Source organism: Saccopteryx leptura, chromosome X, assembly GCF_036850995.1.
Source record: "Saccopteryx leptura isolate mSacLep1 chromosome X, mSacLep1_pri_phased_curated, whole genome shotgun sequence".
NCBI lineage: Eukaryota > Metazoa > Chordata > Mammalia > Chiroptera > Emballonuridae > Saccopteryx > Saccopteryx leptura.
This window is the reverse complement of record NC_089516.1, coordinates 56,534,609-56,555,505: the sequence shown is the minus strand read 5'-3', so window position 1 is coordinate 56,555,505 and position 20,897 is coordinate 56,534,609. Positions and strand designations below refer to the sequence as shown.

General features: G+C 42.4%; 1 protein-coding gene across 4 annotated transcripts in view; it reads left to right on the top strand.

Annotated features, from left to right (window-relative positions):
- Nucleotides 1–18,392, top strand: part of TMEM185A (transmembrane protein 185A) — a 72,853-nt gene extending 54,461 nt beyond the window's left edge. For 3 of the 4 annotated variants that reach the window (XM_066356808.1, XM_066356809.1, XM_066356810.1), the window contains 6 exons: nt 4,214–4,390; nt 6,720–6,927; nt 11,579–11,662; nt 14,764–14,940; nt 15,466–15,589; nt 16,726–18,392. In XM_066356808.1, coding sequence (XP_066212905.1) covers nt 4,214–4,390; nt 6,720–6,927; nt 11,579–11,662; nt 14,764–14,940; nt 15,466–15,589; nt 16,726–16,970 — 1,015 coding nt within the window. In that variant the 3' untranslated portion in view covers nt 16,971–18,392. The remainder of the gene's footprint in view (nt 1–4,213; nt 4,391–6,719; nt 6,928–11,578; nt 11,663–14,763; nt 14,941–15,465; nt 15,590–16,725) is intronic. The other variant, XM_066356811.1, reaches the window with a different exon arrangement.
- Nucleotides 18,393–20,897: the final 2,505 nt, after the last annotated feature.

The window sequence follows — 20,897 nt, the reverse complement described above, 5'->3', positions numbered from 1 at the left end:
TGACAACCAGCATCTCAGTCCAACAATCACAGGAAGCCAGATTGCCAATAACCTTAATGAAGTAGATCCCTCCCAGAATTCACAGGTAACAGCCCAGCTAACTGACATCTTAATTTCAATGTAATGAGACTGAATAGAGAAACCAACTAAGCCTGTCTGGACTTCAGACCTACATAACTGTGAGATAATATATTTATATTATTTTAAGCTTCCAAGTTTGTGATAGTTTGTTACTACAACAATAGAAGACTATCTGTGACTTTATAGATAGTCTGGGGCAGCTGTGTTAGGCTTTCTCGTGGGGTTACCAGCTGCAAGCACTTTGCCTGATTGGTATGTGAGTGTGTGCCTGTGTCATGTGTATATGGCCTATATAAGGCTATGGGTGCTTACACTGGAGAGAGATGGGGGATTGTGGATGGCAGGTTGGCTGCCTGCCACTGTGAGGAGCATTCTTGCTGTTTGTGTGCCGGAGAAAAGATTTTCTCCTGCCTGTGTACTTGTCCACCATTGTGAGAATTTATTAAACAGAATGGCCCTAACACTTTCTGGCTCCGCAATTTCTTTACCGTCTGCCTGAATCCACTGTGACCCTACCTGGCCTTGACCACTGGCATTACATCTGGCATATTCAGCATGATTTGGAGCAGATTGGTATGGAGCTGCTGACACCCTTGAGGGGTAAAATAGAGCCTGGCTGTTCCCCGTGGCTCTCCTGGTAGGGACCATGGGCTGGGTTTTTTTTTACAATCCTGCGAGAAGAAACCAAGAGCTCTGTGCGAGAAGCTGAGTGAGGTCAAAAGTTTCAGGATGAGCTGCATACTGAGCACCAGTGACGGTGTGAACTGTAGCAAGTGCTGGGGAAGGAGGCTGACTGGGTCCGAGAGTTTCAGTGTGAGGTGCAGGCTGAGCACCAACGGGGCCTGGAACTGGAGTAGTCTCTGGACAAAGAGTTACAGGTTTGCAAGTTGCAGTTTGCCCTAGAAGCTGAACATTAGCAGTGACGGCTGTTGGAGAAACAACTGCAGATTTAGGAGCTGGAGATTTAGCTTCAGGCTGAGAGCCGGCAACTACAGGAGCTGAAGCAGGTGCGGAAGATGCAACTGCCTTCATGTGGATGGAGAGGTTCTGAGTTGGTGGGAACAGGCATTTCCAGCTCCTCTTCTGGGGATGAGGAGGCTCAGGCTAAAGCTGCCATCTGCACACTTAGAGCTTGGCTGGTGGTCGCCAAGAAGGCAAAGACTCAGGGGCAGCCACAGCCTCCTCCCCAGGTAGTGGAGCACTCTGTGGTCCAGCCATACACCCTGGCAGAGCTGGAGTGAAATTCAGGCAGAAACCTATTGAGCCCCTGGCAGCCTGCTTGGTGTGGCTGCAGGACATGGGGTGGATGGCATCATGCTCTCTGGATCAGAGGTGGTCAGTAAGGCTGTGAGGGCTGCTGCCTATGCTTACTCCCCCCCCCTCCAACTAATGAGAAACAGGTCTGTGAAAGTTACCCAAACACAGATGTAGGTGGATTTGATTGTGGCTGGGGCAGATAGAGAGAAATTAAGTGGCAAACCTAATAAAGTCTTGTTGGAGTTTTGGTGGCAGCTTGAGTCAGAACAGAGGTTCCATCTGCTGATAAAGCCAGGTAAGTGGGTGGCCCCAGCATCTGCCAGGAAAATGGTTGGTGTTCAGGTTACAGAATCCCCGAGACCTGTTGTCCCAGTTTGAATAGGGGGAATGGCAAGGGACCCATCCAACAGGGACAGGTGGGGGCCAAAGGCCCCATGTGAAACGGGCCATCCACTGGTCCCCTTCTAATGTGCAGCAGGTGTTAGCATTAGATGGTAATAGGTGCTTTTTTAAAACAGCAGCAGCAGCTAAAAGAACTGTTAAGGTGACACCTTGAATGTGTCTGACCCCACCAGGCCCTGTGTTCTTGTTGAGGGATTTGGATGGGGGTTGTGCCAACAGACAGCACACTATGGAAGGGTGCTGAGGTCTGTTAATAAAGAGCTTCCATGACTACAGGGATGAGGGGGGAGGCCTGAGGCCCTATGTGAACCTAGTTGCCTGTAATGGACCTTTACCTTGGTGACTTGCACAGACAGCTGGGCTGTCTATCGTGTAATGACTCTTGGACTACAGCCAGAGGGTCACACTGGCTCCCCAGTTGGATGAACATGCCATTTTTAGATAGTATGAGAGACCCTGATTGGAGGTCAGTTCAGGTGGACGCCCTCCTACACCAGAAAGTTGCTCTCATCCAATTGGATAGATTCACTAAGGACACTTTAAGGTTTTCATGGACACAGCCCTGGAATATACAGGCCCTCCCACCTACCGTGGGGTAGGGAACTAGAGAAGGGTCTCCAGTTTGTACCCTGGGCAAAGTGCTCAGGGAGACATTGTGAAGGGAACCTTTGTAATTACTGTGTAACTTTTGCTGTTGCTGTAGTCTCTGTTTCCTGTCATATAGATTGTGATGTGAGCAACCCTGAAGGGGTGGAATGTGGGGTGCTGCATTAGGCTTGCTTGCGGGATTACCAGCTGCAAGCACTTTGCCTGTTTGGTACATGAGCATGTGGCTGTGCCATGTGTGTATGGCCTATATAAGGCTATGTATGCTTGCGCTCGAGAGAGATGGGGGATTGTGGATAGCACATTGCCTGCCTGCCACTGTGAGGAGCTATTCTTGCTGTTACTGTGCCAGAGAAGAGGTTTTCTCTGACTGTGTGCTTGTCCGCCATTGTGAGAATTTATTAAATAGAATGGCCCTAATGCTTTCTGGCTTCGCAATTTCTTTACTGTCTGTCTGAATCCAATGTGAACCTGCCTGGATCCAGCGACTGACATTACAGATAGGTAAAATGGGTTTCTTTTTTCTTTTTTTTTTTTGTATTTTTCTGAAGCTGGAAACGGGGAGAGACAGTCAGACAGACTCCCACATGCGCCCGACCGGGATCCACCCGGCACGCCCACCAGGGGCGACGCTCTGCCCCTCCGGGGCGTCGCTCTGCCGCGACCAGAGCCACTCTAGCGCCTGGGGCAGAGGCCAAGGAGCCATCCCCAGCATCCGGACCATCTTTGCTCCAATGGAGCCTTGGCTGCGGGAGGGGAAGAGAGAGACAGAGAGGAAGGAGGGGGGGTGGAGAAGCAAATGGGTGCTTGTCCTATGTGCCCTGGCCGGGAATCGAACCCGGGTCCCCCACACGCCAGGCCGATGCTCTACCGCTGAGCCAACCGGCCAGGGCCAAAATGGGTTTCTTATAGATAGCATACAGTTGTCTTGATTTTTAAATTCAATATGACAGTCTTTGACTTTTAATTTGTATTTACATTTAATGTAATTGTCAGTAGGGTTGAGTTAATTACTTTCTTGCTATGGCCTGGAAACTGCCTCAAGGCAGTAAGCTGGGATAATAAAGTTTACTGTCATTTTGTTTCTTTTGTTCTGCCCTCATGGTCCTCCACTGCCTGCTGTCCAGTATCTGAAAACTGTTGTTTCATATATTTCGCCCAGTTTCTTGTTTGATGTGGGAAGAAAAACCTCATTCCTCTTATTACATAAGAATATGGAAGTAGAAATCCTTTGCAATGTAATTTCTAATTAATATTTTAAGGATATACTCTTCAGGAAGCCCCTTTTATATGGAAATGGAGAAATTTATTGAGTCACAAAAAGTACAACACATGTAATAAAATATTACTGTATATGAACATGGAAGATGGCAGCCTTTTTAAAATAGAATCAAATAATTAATCAGTGACAGAACTCAACCATTTTCTGAACATGTCAACCTTTCCCAGTCTCCATGTCTTGGTATGGCTAGTTCCTTCTGCTTGAAATGCTTCTTCATCTCACATTCTTTCCTGCCTGGCATCTTTCCATATGTCCTCTAGAACTAGATCTATGATCATTACCTCTGTGCTTTACAGTGCCCATATTTTCTCTTGTGAGCACCCATTGCACCCTGCTTCATAGCACCATTATATGTTTCTGTGTAGGCTTTCTTCTACAGGAAGCCCTCCTAAGCAAGGAACTGATTTTAGTCTTATGTTTCTCTTTATCCCCTAACATAGTAAGTCTACTACATAGAACTTTTCAATAAACAATTGTTGAATTAGTGACTCTTCATGCTGAAAAATATTGCTGTTATTACTCCCCATTTCAGTATCACACATTTGTACATATGAATCCTTGTTAATCATTTTACTTTTCTTTTAGTAAATTCCTCATCTATGCCTGTCTGCTGCTATTTTCTGTGCTGCTGGCCCTTCGTCTGGATGGCATCATTCAGTGGAGTTACTGGGCTGTCTTTGCACCAATATGGCTATGGAAGTTAATGGTCATTGTTGGAGCCTCTGTTGGAACTGGAGTCTGGGCACGAAATCCCCAGTATCGGTAATATTGCTTTATGGAACCCATTGTTCTCTATCCCAAGGGATCACTAGCTTGCTTTTCACTTTGAATAAAGTAAGGACTGTTTTCTTTTCTACCTATCCAAGATATTATAAGAACTATAATACAGGAAACTGAATTCTAGTTTGTTTTTAAAAATTAGGTGTTTGACATGCATTTTCTTGTAAAAGCAGTATTATTTAGGGTGTTTCATTTGTTAGCCAGCCCACAGAAGGTGATGTAATCTAAAGTTCATGCCAAATATAGAACTGTTATGGCTATGCTAGACTAGGTTATGGCTAGACAAGGAAGTATAAAACCACCATGTTTGTAGGAGCAGTTCTAGAAACCAGTTCTAGCTCTGGTCATTAGGGATTTATCTTTCTCCAGTTCAGTCCTAGAAATAGAACTCTCCTTGTCCCTGCTGTTTTAGGACTGTTATCGCTGGGGGAGATAGCTTGGTCAGGAAACAGTCCCTAAAACAGAGAAAGATGGGGCCCAGATGCTGTGCAGGAGATCAAAACCTTTAGGAGCCAGGCAGAGGTGTGACCTTTCCCTTCAGCTTGTCTGTTCTTGGATGGTTCAGCTGGTCCAAGTGCCTGGAGTTGACTCATTCAAGCATGTAACCTGGATCTACTAGGACCTGTGAGAGTCTCTCTTTGCTCCCTTTCAGAGACTGGAACTTCAAAAAGGATAAAAAAGGAGAATTGTGAGGGGGGGGGGCTATTCTTAACTTTCACCAGAATAGGGGGAAGTGAAGGAATACCCAGTAGGAAGATGGGGACAAAAAAGAGGAATACAAGCAGCCTCTTGCGTGAGAAAAGTATAGATATTCTGACACTTCAGCTTGTTTAATTATTGGTTATTGACATTAAAATAAGATGTAGGTCATATAAAATATATTGTCATATACATGCCTAACAACTTTAAAATAGACACACAAAGAGCTTTGGAAGGTGGGGGACATTCTTATGTAGATGTTCTACAGTTATTGGATTTTTTTTCAGATTACCTGGGTGACTGCAAATCTTTAATGAGATACTTTCAGATATCTAACATCTACTGCACCAAAAATGAAAAAAATCACTGAATATTTGGGGTTCCACTAATTGATATTTAGAAGTTATTTAAACTTTTCTCTATTTGTTTAAGATTTTTAGAGCAAGGAAAGGAATTGTATTGTGTAGTTTAATGTACTGAGTGTACAGTTGTGGTCATTTTAGTCAATAATAGTCAAGGAAAATTGTTGGGCCCTATAGAAATAACCACTGACCTTAGTTTCTCTTTGTCCTAAAGTCAGGTTTATTTATCATCATCAAGATACATCATAAATGTTTATATTTTGTTTGAAACATTATAGGTCTTTCAAATGTATTATAAAGCATTTTTATGATTAGTGGCCTTATTGTTTTTCTATTGTTCCATTCTTTAAGTTCATGCATGATATTTAGACAGCTAATTAAACTAATTTTAAGAAGTTTTACTCTTGCTCTTCTCTCTTTCATCCACAAGTGTCAACTCATCCTAATAGAATAGAAAGGAAAATAAAAAGGCATTAATATTTTTATTTGCATTTTAAAATAGCACCTAACAATAGTTACTATATTTTCTTGAACTATCACCCACACTTGTTCAGAAAGCTAGAGTTATTTTTGTAGCATTGCATGAAATATGATTTACATGGGTTTTAATTCATTAAGAAATGGGGGTCATAAAATGTAAGGGATATTTGTCAGTTTTTAGCAATAAAAGCAATCAACTTGAATAATCTTGGAAGCAGTTGAATTTAAAGGTATAAACAGGCCTGACCTGTGGTGGTGCAGTGGATCAAGTGTCGACCTGGGACACTGAGATTGCCGGTTCAAAACCCTGGGTTTCTCTAGTCAAGGCACATATGGGAATTGATGCTTCCTGCTCTTCCCCCTTCTTTCTCTCTTTCTCTATCTCTCTTACTCTCTCTCTCCCTCCCCTCTCTAAAATGAGTAAATAAAATAATAAAAGAATAAAGGTTTGAACAAAAGTGTTTTATACACTGTCGGGGAAATAATAACTGCAATTCTTCTGAGAATATCCTTTCATAATTAAAACTTTAAGTCTGGTTTGTTGCAATGTTTATTTCTTATCATGTAGTAGTTCTTCTATGTTTAGAAGATTACCTATTAAATATTAAGTTTAACTAAGTTTTCTGCCTTATATTTCCTTTGCTTTTTGTCAAATTTACAAATATGACTCATAGTAACAACCTAAGTTGGCGTATTCCCTGGACTGCTTGCTTATTATGAAGATTCTGAACTGAGGGTGTTTTTTTTTTTCTTTCTTCTGTCCCTTTTAGAGCAGAAGGAGAAACATGTGTGGAGTTTAAAGCCATGCTAATTGCAGTGGGCATCCACTTACTCCTGTTAATGTTTGAAGTGCTGGTCTGTGACAGGATCGAGCGAGGCAGCCATTTCTGGCTTCTGGTATTCATGCCACTGTTCTTCGTTTCCCCGGTGTCTGTTGCAGCATGTGTCTGGGGCTTTCGACATGACAGGTCACTAGAGGTGAGATTTAATATATTTAAGAATGGTCAGTTATAGTGTAGATTTCTTGTCCTTTGTTAGGAAATTGATCATTAACTCTAGATCATGGTGTATTAGGAAACAAAAGACCATGAAATAATCATTTTGCACTATCTTGAGTTAAAACACTGGTTTTTCACCCAGGCCATCAGTCTTCTTTCTTCCAGCTCTGCCTGTCTACCTGTTTCAGTCAGGCTTCTTGTGAGAAACAGAACCAATAGGATAGATATAGGTGTAGGTATAGATACAAATATAAATATAGATGTAAGGAGACTTATTTTAAGGTTCTAGCTCATTCAGGGCAGGACTTTAATCCCATTTCAGTTCATTTTCATGGAACTGCATGGAAGCTGCAGTCCCACTGCCCTATACAGATTGGTTCAGGGGAGAATTGTACACTATGGACACTTTGTTTTGAGCTTTTTGGGTAAAAAGTAGAAGAAGGTGATGGAGGTTGGATTGGAGGAAGCTGGAGAGTGGCTCACTTGTAGGTTGTGTGAACCTTGTAGAGATGCCTGTGTAGAAGGAAGGTGATGGAGCGAGGACCTTTGGGAAATAGAGGAAACAGGACCTTAAGCACCAGAAAGAGCTTGGCCTCAAAAAGGAAGAGTAATTTGTCTGGTGCTAGTGGGAAGGGTCTGGGCAGACTGGGGGAGAGAGTACTCCTGAGGGCCCACTTTTACCCTCCCTGCACTTCCAAACCAGCCACTTCCCTGCACTGACCCTTGTGGCTGCTTGCCAGTGGTATTAAAATTTCATGAGGTAATGTTTAAAAAGACTCCTGGAAGGGCAGTAATTTGAGCAAGGCCAAGGAACTCTGAATTAGATCCTCCTTTCTCCTCTTCATCCTGTTACCCAGCCATATATCTCTGCATGGGCCTCTCTTTGCTCCATGTTCCCCAGGTGTCATTCGAGATCACTGTCTGTTCTCTCTTATCCCTGCCTGTCCATCCTCCCTCCTGGGGCAGGGCACTCAGGCTTGTATTTAAGCCCCTCTCCCCTTTTTATTATTTTAAGCATTTGCTGCTGAACTTATCCATACTCTCTCTTATAACTTTGGTCTCTCAGCTGAACAAGAAAAAAGAAGACAACATCAAAACCCTCTCAGTCCTCTGGCTGCTGTGCCTTTTCCTTCCATTCACAAAAAAGACTCCTTGAAACAGTGCTGTTACAACCTTGTGCTCCCTGCTCAACTCCTCCACAGCCCCTGCATACCCTGAAACTGGCACTGAACACCCTCTGGCCAAATCCAGTGGGCCCATTCTGTCTTCATTTTTTCTGGCCACCAGCCCCTCTGTAGCTCCAGTCACTCCTCGTCCTTTGACCAGCCTGGCCACCTCTGTGTTCAGTTCTATTGTTAGTTCTTAGGATTCTAGTCTTGGACACTTTCTCTCCTCACTGTGTATACCTCTTCTGAATATTTTGTGTACATTTTTTGTTTCCACTGCCACTTATGTGCTGTCCTCCCCTAGTTTCATATTTCAAAACCCAAATTTTTCCTCTAGCTCCAGGCTCCATATCTTTCACCCAAATTTGTATCCCCTTTGTTAGTTAAAGGTACAATTCCCACGCAGTCATCCTAACTTTCTACTTTATGCATGTCTTGTTTTGCATGTTTTTCTCTTACCTGAGCAAACGAAGTAAAATCAAGCTTTAAAAATCATTTGCAAAAGATTATTTTAAACAAAATTACTGAGGTAAAACATTCTCGGTATTACCTGTTTGATTCAGCATTTCTTAGTGGAGCATGGTGTATGCAGTTGGCCTCTGGATAGGAAATGTTTTGTTGAATAGGACTGTCCTATGCAATGCAGGACCTCTGCCTAGCCCCACCCCAAAAGAGCACCTCTTACCCAGGTTGAAAAGGACCAAGTTGGATAGGGGCTCAGAAGGAGTTTTAAGAAAACTAAAAATGTGTTACTTTGTTTCTTAAAACACTAAAGCATATACAAGGGCCAGGACTGCAGAGAATGAAATGGTATTATCTTAATTCACAGTTATAAAAAATTATTCACTCATATAGCCACATTCTTGGTATTCCTACCTATAAGAAGAAACAGCATGCTAGGAGTTTAGCTCCCTGTTGCTTCTTGTGTTCCAGTAGGAGGATTGCCTACATTTGCTAAGGGCTGTTGGGGATAGGCTCACACAGAGATGTGAAAGAGGAGTCAGGGTTGGCCAGTGAGACATGTGCAGGTAGGGAAGGAGAAGGTATTTTCCAGGTAAAGGAAATAACACATACAAAGGCAGAGGCAGGAGAAAATCTGTCATGTCGAGTGAACAATGATGGCTCAAATGACAAGCATGGTTTTGCAAGCTGCCAAGTTTTTGGAGCAGAATAGTGGTAATATTTTCACAGTATGAATGTACTTAATACCACTGAACTGTAAAAAGATGGTTAAGATGGCAAGTTTTATGTTGTGTGTATTTTACCACAATAAAAAAATATGCCTGGAACATAAGGTGGAAAGGAGGATATTGTGGCAATTTGGGAAAAGGGAGGCTATATAGAGAGATTGGGCTGAGTAGGGGCCAGATCCTCACTCCTCAAAGCATGTGCCCAACTACTCTAGCTTTCATAGTGAACTCACAGGGAACCCATGAGATATTGGACATTTTTTAAGGGAAAAGCAGTGATAATTGTCATCTGTGAAGGTACCATATGACCTACTAGCTCCAAGTAGTTTATGGTTTTATTAGTTCACATTACATTCCTTTTGATAATGTCACAGAAGAAGATGGGTTGTTGGCAGTTCCTGTGATGAGAAGGTAGTAGTGGAAAAATTGGTATGGAGAACAGGTAATGAGTTTAGAAATACCTTGGGAAATCGAGCAGTAGCCAACAGGCATACCCATCCCATTAGCAATTACTTGTGTTTATTTAAGAATGAAATTAAGATATTTTCTTTCAATTTGTGTGAGTTTTTTTTTTTAGGATGACTAGTTAGCAAACAAATACTAAATTTAGATCTAATGACTTAAATACATGTAACTATTAGGTCCTTCTTTTGGCCCAGAGGCCAACAAAAGAATTGCTGAGTCACAAATGCCCTGTGAACTGCGAAGTTTTGAGAAGCTCTGGCCCAGGTCCAATGGCCTCATGTGATTCTACTTCTCTGGGCACTGGTGAGCCATTGAGGAGCAGTGAGCACTGCGGGCAGAAGGCAGGCAGTCTGGAGGGCTTTGGGGACCTGAGGGCCATTCAGGACTGGAGACTGAGAAGCTTGTCAGAGGGCTGTTGGAGTGCTTTGGGGGTTGGGGATGAAGAGGGCCTAATTAGGCAACAGTAATTGAGATGGAGAGAAGGCAGGAGATTCAAAAATAGTCTGGATGGTAGAGAGGACAGAATGTGGTGACTCTGGGAGAATGTGGGAGGAGGTATATAGGGTGCTTTCTGGCATCATGGTTCAGGTAATTAGGCCACTGTGGTACCTTACAACGAAATGGGAGGCTATCAAAAGGGGTGGGACAGGGTAAAGGGGTAAAGGTATGGGGAATAATGAACTCAGTTCAGGACTGGTTTCATCTGAGGAGCATCGAGGAGAGCTGGGTCTGGGCCACAGCACAAAGGCTAGATTGGAGACAGAGATTAGAGGACCAGTCAAGGGGAGGTAACACAAGTCAGGGGCGTGGATGACAGTTCTTCTCCCCTATCCCTATTGGCAGAGCAAGTGAGTGAAAGCATGTGTGTTTGTGTCTATGTATCTGTAGTGGGGAGAGAAGAGTGAATTTAAGGCTGTGGGGAGCATCACCATTTAAAGTGAGAAAAAGGAGACTGAAAAGAATTGTCAAAGAACCAATACGTGGGCAACACTGTGCACTGGGATTCTAGAAGCTGAAAGGAGTAGTCAGCAATATCAGATGCTACAGAGACCTCTATGAAAACAGTTTCTGAGATCAGACAAGATCAAACTGAAAAAAAGAAAAAAACAACAACAGTTTCTGGGCAGTCATGAGGGTATGGTCTGGATCACTGTGTTTGGAGCTTGGAATGGCAGGGAAGGCCATGAGGCTTAAGTCTCACAAAGCTTGATGGTCATGGAAAGAGAGAGGTAGAGCTAGGAGGGCATACTGAATCAAGGGAACAGTGAGGTCATTTGGTCTTCACGTTGTTTTATTTGTAATAGGAATGAATTGAACTTCTTTCTGTGATTCTGGGAAAAATCAGTGTAATAGGTAAGGTTAAAGAAGCAGTAAAGTATTTATAATTGACATCTTGATGTGACAATGCTCGTAAAGCCTGAAAGAAAAGGATGGATGCAGGGCTGAGTCCTGGGTACAAGAAGGAAATACAGGGATGGGTAAAGAATAGAGGTTGTGGTAGGGGTAGGAAGGAAACCAAGGGAGTCCTGTGGATTGCCTATATACTCAGCAAGCCTGGAAAAAAGGTCATTGCCTGGACAAGCATAAGGGGCAGGGCAGCCACTGAGCAGAGGGGTCAAGGCAGGGACATTTTCTCTTTGACACAGCATTGCTTTGCTCCTGTGGTGCTGAAAATCGGACAATCCCAGTGTAACTTAATAAAACTTGTACAGTATTGTAAATTGCATTGCCTTTTAGTTTGTTAGCCAAACAAGTACAATACTGAATAGAACTTTTACTTTGTTTAATGGATTCTTCTCTTGATTTTTAGTTAGAAATCCTGTGTTCTGTCAACATTCTCCAGTTTATATTCATTGCCTTAAGACTGGACAAGATCATCCACTGGCCCTGGCTTGTATGTAACTATTTAAATCCTTAAATAAACTTTTTTTAAATTATAAAAGTAATTTGTGTTCATTGTAGAAAACTTGAAAAAGACAGATAAGCATAGGTAATAGAATAAAATCATCCATAATGCACTGGAAGATAAGATGTTTATTTTATTTCTTGTTTTGTGCTATATTGTTTCATAAAGATAGTTGAGAGCATACCATGTATATAAGTTTGTATCCTGATTTCTTGTTCTAATGTTGTATCCTAAATACTTTCTCATGTCAATAAAAGGTCTTTAAAAACATAACTATTAAAGTTTTATTGATGGATAATATTCTTCAAATGCGTTTACCAAAACATTCTCTTATTTCTGAATATTGAAGTTGTTACCAATGTTTTGTGATTATAAATCATGCTGCAGTATATATTTTTGTGCATAAAAACTTTTGCTTGATTTCCTTATTGTTTTATTGGGAAAGACTCCAGGTACATTATTACTAGGCCAGAGAGTGGGAACTTTTTGAGATTTTGAAATACCAACTGCGCTACCAATTTGCTTTTCAAAAAAGCAGTGCCAGTTTATACTACTGCCAAGGGTGAAGTATATGTCATGCTTATAACTCATAGCTTCAATTTACGTGTGTTTGGTTAATATTGACTGTGCATAGATAGATAGCAGAATGGATAAATGTATACACTCATACATATGTACATATGCATAGCAAGCTATGGATTACAGAACATGCTGTGGTTTCAACTATTAATGCAGAGAAAGAAGATGAGAATGAAAGTAGAAAAACTACATTGAATTTTAGAGGCAGTCATGCTGGTGTTTTTTTCCCCTTGCTGCTTGATATTAATTTTTGCACACAAGACATTTTCTGTAATTCATGTGGTTTACCTATTAACAATATATAAGATACAGTGAAAAAAAGAGGAAATATTCATTCGGCAACAGGAAATAAAATAAGGGAACATATATTGCCTTCACAATGACTAAAGACAAGGCTCAACACTTCTGCCTAAAGTCTTTTATAAAATATTAATAAAATAAAATATTATCCAACCACCCATTGTACATCTTCAGGGTGCTGTATTTGGAAAACAGTAATTAGGTTTCAGACTTTTTGTTGTAACATGGAGGGAAAAAATCATGCTAAGACCAAAAATTAAGTGTAAGGTATATCAGGGAAAAAAAAAAAGGAGTTATGAATGTTTTCCATAGTTGAACAGAGGGATTTTTTCAGGCCCAGTCCTGTCTGATCTCAGCAGATGAAGCAGTCTGGTTGCACATTTCCCAAAGTGATCAAGAGAGACCAAATTTGGCCATCAAGACCACTAACATTTCACCCACAGGGGGCATGCCACTAAGTGAGAGTCTAGTTACAGGGAAGATACTGTGCATAGACTGTACAGCAAAACCTATGATCAGGAACTCCGAGTCACTCAGGAGGACTAAAAACTCAAATCATTGGCCTAAAAAATAAAATGTAAAACCAAAGAACTATTAGAAGGAAACAGGAGAAAATCTTTGAGACTTGGACTTAGGTAAAGAGTTCCTGAAAATGACACAAACAACATGGTTCATAAAAGAAGCTCAAAACTTCAATGAAAAGACAGGCCACAGGGTAGGAGAACATATTTGTAAAGTACATGTCTGACCAGAATTTGTATCCAAAACATCTAAAGAACTCTAAAAATTAAAACAAACCAACCTAATTTAAAAATTGACAGAAAACTTGAACAGACCATTTACAAAAAGAATGTACAAATATTGAATGAGCACAAGGAAAGAACATTGAACATTAGAGAAAGGCAATAAAAATCAGGATGCAGTACCACAACACATTCACCAGAATGGCAAAAATAACACAATACCAAGTGCTGGGGAGGGTGCAGAGGGACATGGACACTCGCATGTCACTGGGAGGAATGCCAAATTGTATAGGCATCTTGGAAAAATAGTTTCACGATTTCTTATAAAGTTAAACATAGAATTGCCATGTGACTCAGCGCCAATCCTGCATATTGCCCCCAGAAAAGTGAAAATGTAGAGCCACACAAAAGCCCATTCACAAGTGTTTATAGCAGTTATATTTGTGATAGCCAAAAGTGGGAAAACCCCCAAATCTTCAAAGGGTAACTGGATGGGTTGTTGTACATCTATCCAGTGGACCACCACTCAGCAATGAAAAGGAATGACCTGTTCATGCATGCAGCAACTTGAATGAATCTCAAAGACATTCTGCTGACTGAGAGAGGGGAGTCTAAGATGGTGACATGCTATATGATTCCATCTGCAACACTTTTGAAAAAACGAAAGTGCAGTGATACAGAACAAAGCAATGGTTTCCAGAAGTTGTGGGTAGAGTAAGGAGGTGACACAGTGAAGGGACAACATGAGGGAGTCTTATGGGGTCAAGGAGCTGTCCTGTATCCTACCTGGGGCTATGCCAACCTACACGTGCATATGTGAGAAGTCATAGAACTATATAATAAAACAATTTTCCAGTTTGCTATCACAAGATAGGGCTAACAGATGTGGGAATTATATGAGGTTTTTCTGGTATGACAGCAGCAGACACAGGACCCACCTGGGAGACGTGGCAGGGACCAGGTTAGCGCAGACCTCCCAGCATCAATGTGCAAGTTGAGGGCCTGTGCACCCCGGGAAGCCAAAGCTTCCAAGGCACACAGTCCCCAGTTTATGACCAAAGTACCTCCGGCAGGATGGGTAAATGGCCTGTGAAGAAGGTATGTTAGGGTAAGTGGGGTGAGTGTGCATGAAGTGGTAGCACTGTCCTGTTTCCCTGGCAGTTGGGAGCAAGAGGGTGATGCTGGCAGAGTAGGTACAGGCTGTTAGATCATACCTTAATTTTGAAAAGCAGCTGCAAGGCTCTTCACCCTAAGAGTTACCCATGGTGGAAAACTTCCAGGGCAGGTGGCAGGTCTCACAGTGAGTGTACTGTGTGTCCTCACAGCATTCCCAGCATGTAGGGTTATCCTAGTTAGTACTTGCACTATCTTCACCACAGATATCCTGCAAGGGGTTTACCATGTTTCCCCTCAGATGCTGAGGTAGAAACTAAACTACTATAAAGACATTTTTTCTCCTTCCCTTAGGTTGTGTGTGTCCCCCTGTGGATTCTCATGTCCTTTCTGTGCCTGGTGGTTCTCTATTATATTGTGTGGTCTGTCCTATTTCTGCGATCCATGGATGTGATTGCAGAACAGCGAAGGACACACATAACAATGGCACTGAGCTGGATGACCATTGTCGTGCCTCTCCTTACTTTTGAGGTAAGCTTTTGACAATAGAACTTTCAAGGCTTTCCTATGACAGCACTCTATGTAACTATAAGGTCAGTCCACTCTCCCTGAAAATCACCATGAGTTAACTCTTGGAGAGTACACCAAGAGACAATAACAGTAAAATTAGAAAGTTGTTTCTTCACAGGTGGTGGGGGCTGTCAGTGAGAAATGTACCTTTCTAGGTATGATGCATCTATATGCATTAATTTGTCTACTTCTACAAAGAGAAATTGGTGGTTGTATTTTCGTGTATGAATTCTGGGGAGAATTATAGGATGGGCATTGTTGACTCCTCAGAACCAACACAAGGAGGAGTTTCCCAAAACAATCCTAGTGTTGAATACTTTGCAGATGGGTGGATTTTGTTTCCTCTAAAGTAGAGGGTTTTTGTGGTCTTCTGTGGAGCTGACTTCCCCCCTTATGAGAACTGATAAGGGAAGAGCACGCTGGCTTCTGACATTGTTCATTTTCTGATGCTGTATCCAAGAACCTCAACTGTTTCTCTTTTCTTAGATCCTGTTGGTTCACAAACTGGATGGCCACAATGCATTCTCTTGTATCCCAATATTTGTCCCCCTTTGGCTTTCCTTGATCACTCTGATGGCAACCACATTTGGACAGAAGGGAGGAAACCACTGTATGTACTCAGCATTTCAGAAATCCTTGGGGGGGGGGGTGCCCGCACATAAGGACCTGCTCTATGAAAGGATGAGCCTGAGGGCCCCAATTAGGGAGTTTACATTGGAAAGCTGGTGCTCAGGAAGGCCTGGAATCTTCTAAGGGAAGGCTGTACTGTCAACCTTGATTTCCATGCCCTGCACCATGACCTCCAAAGCAGTACACTAAAGTTTGAGGTAGGACTGATCATGGCAGATAGCCTATCTGAGCCCATCCTGTCCTCTGCAACATGGAAATTAAGATATCTATTTTTCAGGGGATCCTGAGGATTAGATGAAAATCCAAATTGCTCATTGAATGCCAGGAGGTCTAGGTCCTATTTCCAACTCGCTTTCCCCAGTGTCATTTTTGATGTCACCGGGTCTTGTCAGTGGTGCCCTGCTTGTTCTCTTTTTCTTCACTTACATGCTGTGATACTCAGGTTTGAAGGGATCTATGAAGAGGGTCTTTACCTCACTAGACTATGAGCTCCTTTGCATGTAGTCCCTGAACATGCCCTCTGGAAGCCAGTGGAAGGGTGTGTTGTGTGCCAGCATTAACTTCAGGTCCTATGGTACACAGGAAGAGCAGACCTCTGAGAAGTAGCTTTGAGGTGGCCCCTTAAGCTCAGGCCACCTCCTAGCCTAAACCAACATGTATCTTTCATCCTCCTGGATTGCGAGAAATTACAGAAATACTTCCTTGGATACCACTCTTTGTCATACATAAGTTTATCGTGGGTGGGGAAGATTAGAGGATGTCCACAGAGTCTAGATGTCACAGGTATTTGAGACTCACTAGAGCAAGTACTCAAACTGGAGCACCCATCAGAATCCCCAGGAGGGCCAATTCTGATTTAAGAAATATGGGCTGGGCTGAGATTGTATCCCTACTGAGGTCCTAGGGACAGTATCACAGCTGGTCTGGGAACCCCTCTGGGAGCTCAATCTGGAATCATGGAGCTCAGATATGACTTCTTGTCCTTAGTGGGTATTTAGGACTTGCTCAGTCTTTATTTCCAAGATACCAGGATAAAAATTCTCATTCAGGAAGGAAAAGTAACATGAAATGTATTACAAAGACTTGTACTTTTAAAAATACATTCTTCTTTTGCAGGGTGGTTTGGTATTCGTAAGGATTTCTGTCAGTTTCTCCTTGAAGTCTTCCCATTTTTGAGAGAATATGGAAACATTTCTTATGACCTGCATCATGAAGATAATGAAGAAACTGAAGAAACCCCAGTTCCAGAACCTCCTAAAATTGCTCCTCTGTTTCGAAAGAAGACCAGGGTAGTTATCACCCAGAGCCCTGGGAAGTATGTCCTCCCACCTCCCAAATTAAACATTGAAATGCCAGATTAAACAGCACTTCCTGGGGCAGAACACAAGTGCACTGGGACGCATGCACTCCTGTACCTTCCTCTGCCTCCTTGTTCACCCCCTAGAACTGGAAGTGGAGCTGGAGCTCCAAGCACTTCAATCTCATGCCTTGTTTGCACTCAGTGCCTACCAGTGACTCGCCACAATGGGACACACAGGTAGCAGATGATTGGATCATGTGGTGTGGCTTGGGGCGTGTCAGAGGATGTGGATGCAATAGATGAAGTGTATATGAGAGGGAAAGATCAAGCCAGTTCAGAACCACTGGTGGTGGGCTGATCAGGCAAGAGAAGTAACATCTACAGAGCTGTTTTTTCAAAGTGCTAAAATACCTATCAAAAGTGTTATTTGAAATTGTATTTTTAAACTGGGCTAGCCTCACCGCTTAGCTCCGATATTCCTGTTGTGGCGTAGTTGGTAGGAACTGTAAATAGGCCTCTCTGGCACCACGTGTATATCCACATCATCATTATTGTTCGTGTTTCTGCTGTGGAAGTAGTTTCTTTTTGGGCATGCTGACAGCAGTTTTTAATGGCCCCATTGGTGAGCCCTTTCTAATGGAGTGACTCCTTGCTTGTATAGTATTTATATAAATATTTTAGCATTGTAAAATACCATGTTAAACCCTAGTTCTGTACAGTATATTCTGTTAAAATATTTTTTTTTACAAGCTTGTACTGGAGACATATGTGTTCATTGCAGAAGTAGAAGTTGGTGGCATACTGTCCCATCCACTGTGGTGCCACTCCTTAACAGGATATCACCATTTCCTTTTTAATTTCTCCGCATACATAGTAGCAGCTACTTCCAGAACACCTACAATAAGCAAGAAATGGTCTGTGTGTTTCTAACATTCTGGGAATATTGGCTTGCCAGAAAATTATAAAGCATGACTTGAAACTGGAACACTGGAGGAAGTTGCTGAGACTAGGAATCAGTGGAACTGTGTATATGAGAAGATCTTAGGCTTTTGTCTGCCCCAGCAAGAAAGCTTCTGGCTGGGTCCATGTTTTTAACTAGAAGGACAGTTGCTCCAAAAGCTGGTGGTGAAGCCATGAGTCAAAGGGGAAGAAAGCAGATCCTACAGGTAACACCCTTCTTCCTGGAAACAATTAGGCCATTTGTTAAAGGAGGGTAAAAGGAGCACTGACATTCTCATCTAGGGAAAGAGTGGGGGGTTTAAGGCCAGCATCTGCTAACTTGTCTAAGCTGGGATCACCTGATGTCCACCACATGTGTGACTTGAGTCTGACTCTGGCGTCCAGCCAGACAGCTCTGTCTGAGGGAAAGGAGACATTTGGAATGGCTGTAGCCTTTCCTGCTTGGTGTGTAACAAATGTAAATCAATCCACTATTTTTGCTCCTTTTAGCTGTTTAATAAACTGTTTCCTCATTTTCCATGCACTCTGTGTGGGTCTTGCTTTAGATACCAACAGGATATGGGAATTGTTATAAACCAGTGGGGAAGAAAACTGTGGCTGCCTCAGGTGGCGGAGGTATGTGAGGATGGGTGAATATCCCTGAGTCTTCAGGTACAGTCTAAAAATGCAGCATGCAGAGGGAAAGAGGGGTGTTATGGAAATTCTACTGTTGTCTGATGAACACAGTTCTTCAATTATTATGCCTCAGGGGCCTTATGAAAGTATTCTTGGGTTCCAGGACAGTCTCAAGCTGAAATAGGCTATTTAGCGGTCCCAAGGCATTCACATCAGCAGCTGAGTATTACTTATGGCCAAATAAAATCTTCAGTTGCTCTCTAGCTCACCCTAGCTGCCTGTACAGTTTAATGGGCATTTAACTCAGGAGGTGTTTTAGCCCATGCTTTGCAGCATCTGACAAGGAAGTCCACCACTTGCTGGTAATAGATTATTTCCTGCAGAAGCCAAAAGCCACAGATGGATTATTATGAAAGTTCATTAGATTTCAGACATTCTGTTAGACAAAACACACTTTTCTGTAAACTGCAGTAGCTATGGCTTAAGTGTCAGATACCTTGCTACCTAATGTACATTCCATTGGATCCTTATAACCCAGTGAGGCACATGCAACTACTATTATTCCCATGAGGAAATGGAGCCTCAGAGAGGTCAAGTAACAGGCCCAGAGTCATGCAACTAGGAAATGTCAGATCCAAGCCAACAGTATGATCTCTGTAACAGCCCTTTCCCTCTGTATACTACATGTTCAGACTGTACCCAAACACTCATTAGGAGTGTTCACTCATCCTTGCATGCCTTGGCCACCTGTGGTAACTTGTGGCTTTCTCTGAGGGGAGAAAGAGAAAACTGTGGGGGAGAAGGATACTTAGCATAATCAGACCCAGAGCTTGGTTAAGGTGGGGCAAAGTCCTCTTGGTGGTCCCCACCTGCACTTCACAAGACCTGGGCCCATGTTCTCTGCCTATGTGAGTCTTCCGCTCTGACCAAGGCTGTCACTCTCTGAGTTCCCTGAGGAGGTAGAGGTGGGGATTGCTTAGCCTGACAACCCTGCTCGAGGTCCCACAGAGCCAACAGTAGCATCTGGAGTTGGCATCTGTGAGTCCTGGGTGTTGAGGCTGGTGGACCCCTCGGATCTCCCTTAGGAAGTTCCTTACAACTCTTGCAGAGAATGCTTGCAATACCAGGACAGATGCTAAAGGAGAAACTGCCTCACCCAAGACATGGGGAAGGGTTAAAGAAGAAAAACCTTTTTTATGATATCTCTTCACCAGACAGGCTGACACTTTGGAAACCCTGCGTTCTAGAGGTTTAGGTATTACTGAAGACTCTGAGCAGAAGCAGGGATTTGGGGAGGTCCTGCGGGTTTGCGGTTATCTGCCTACTTTTGCCTGTTGTTGCAGGCTTTTTTGTTTTTGAACCTCATTCATAGTGAATAATACATTTTACATCTCTACCTAGTGTGTGTAATAAATTATTTCTATATAACATAAATGCAGATTAGATGTGCTTATATCCCCATATATGTACAAACCATGTAAATAAACATGTATATAGGCATGCATGTTATATATATTTATATATAATATACTATGTTATTTTACTTAAAAACACCTACTCTTACTGTGCATGATTCACTCATACTATGTAACTTCTAGTCTATTCTTTATATTCTATTAGAATAATATTTTTTGAAAGGCCAATTACCTGCTAAGATTGTTTCAGAGGTTGTTAGCACAGGCTCCGAGTCACATGCCTCAGTCATCCCATCTTTCCTGCTGTCCTGCTATTGTCCCACAATAACTGGCATGTGTGGTCTGAGGGCCTCAGGTTTGTGCAGTGAAGTGTGGACAGAAGTTTAAAGTCTTCCCTTCTATCCATCCTGTCATCTGCATCATGCAGCCAATAACCCCTCCAAACTTGCCTTCTTTCCTATGCTCCCACCCCAATCACAAATACCAGCCTTCAGTCTCCTCCAGGGCTTTTTCATGGTTGTTGTTTATATATATATATATAACTTGTTGTACATATTGTGTTTGTGTTTTGTTAAGACTTCACTTTTTGGAATACTTTTAGTTACACAGGAAAATAAAGAGATTTCCCAGTAAACCCTTGCCCCCACATATGCTTAGCCTCCTCCATTATCAATGTGCCCCACCAGAGTGGTACTTTTGTAATAACAGCTGTGCCTACATTGATACATCCCCCATCACCCAAAGTTTATATTCAGGTTCACTCTTGGTGTTGTACACTCTGTGGGTTTGGACAAATATATAATTGCATGTACCCATTATTATAGTATCATAAAGAGTGTTTTCAGTACCCTAAAAAATCCTCTGTGTTCTGCCTATTCATTCTTTCCCGCACAGTCCCTGGCAACCACTGATAATTTTACTGTCTCCATAATATTGCCTTTACAGAATGTTATATAATTGGAATCACACAGTATACAAGATTTTCAGATTGACTTTTT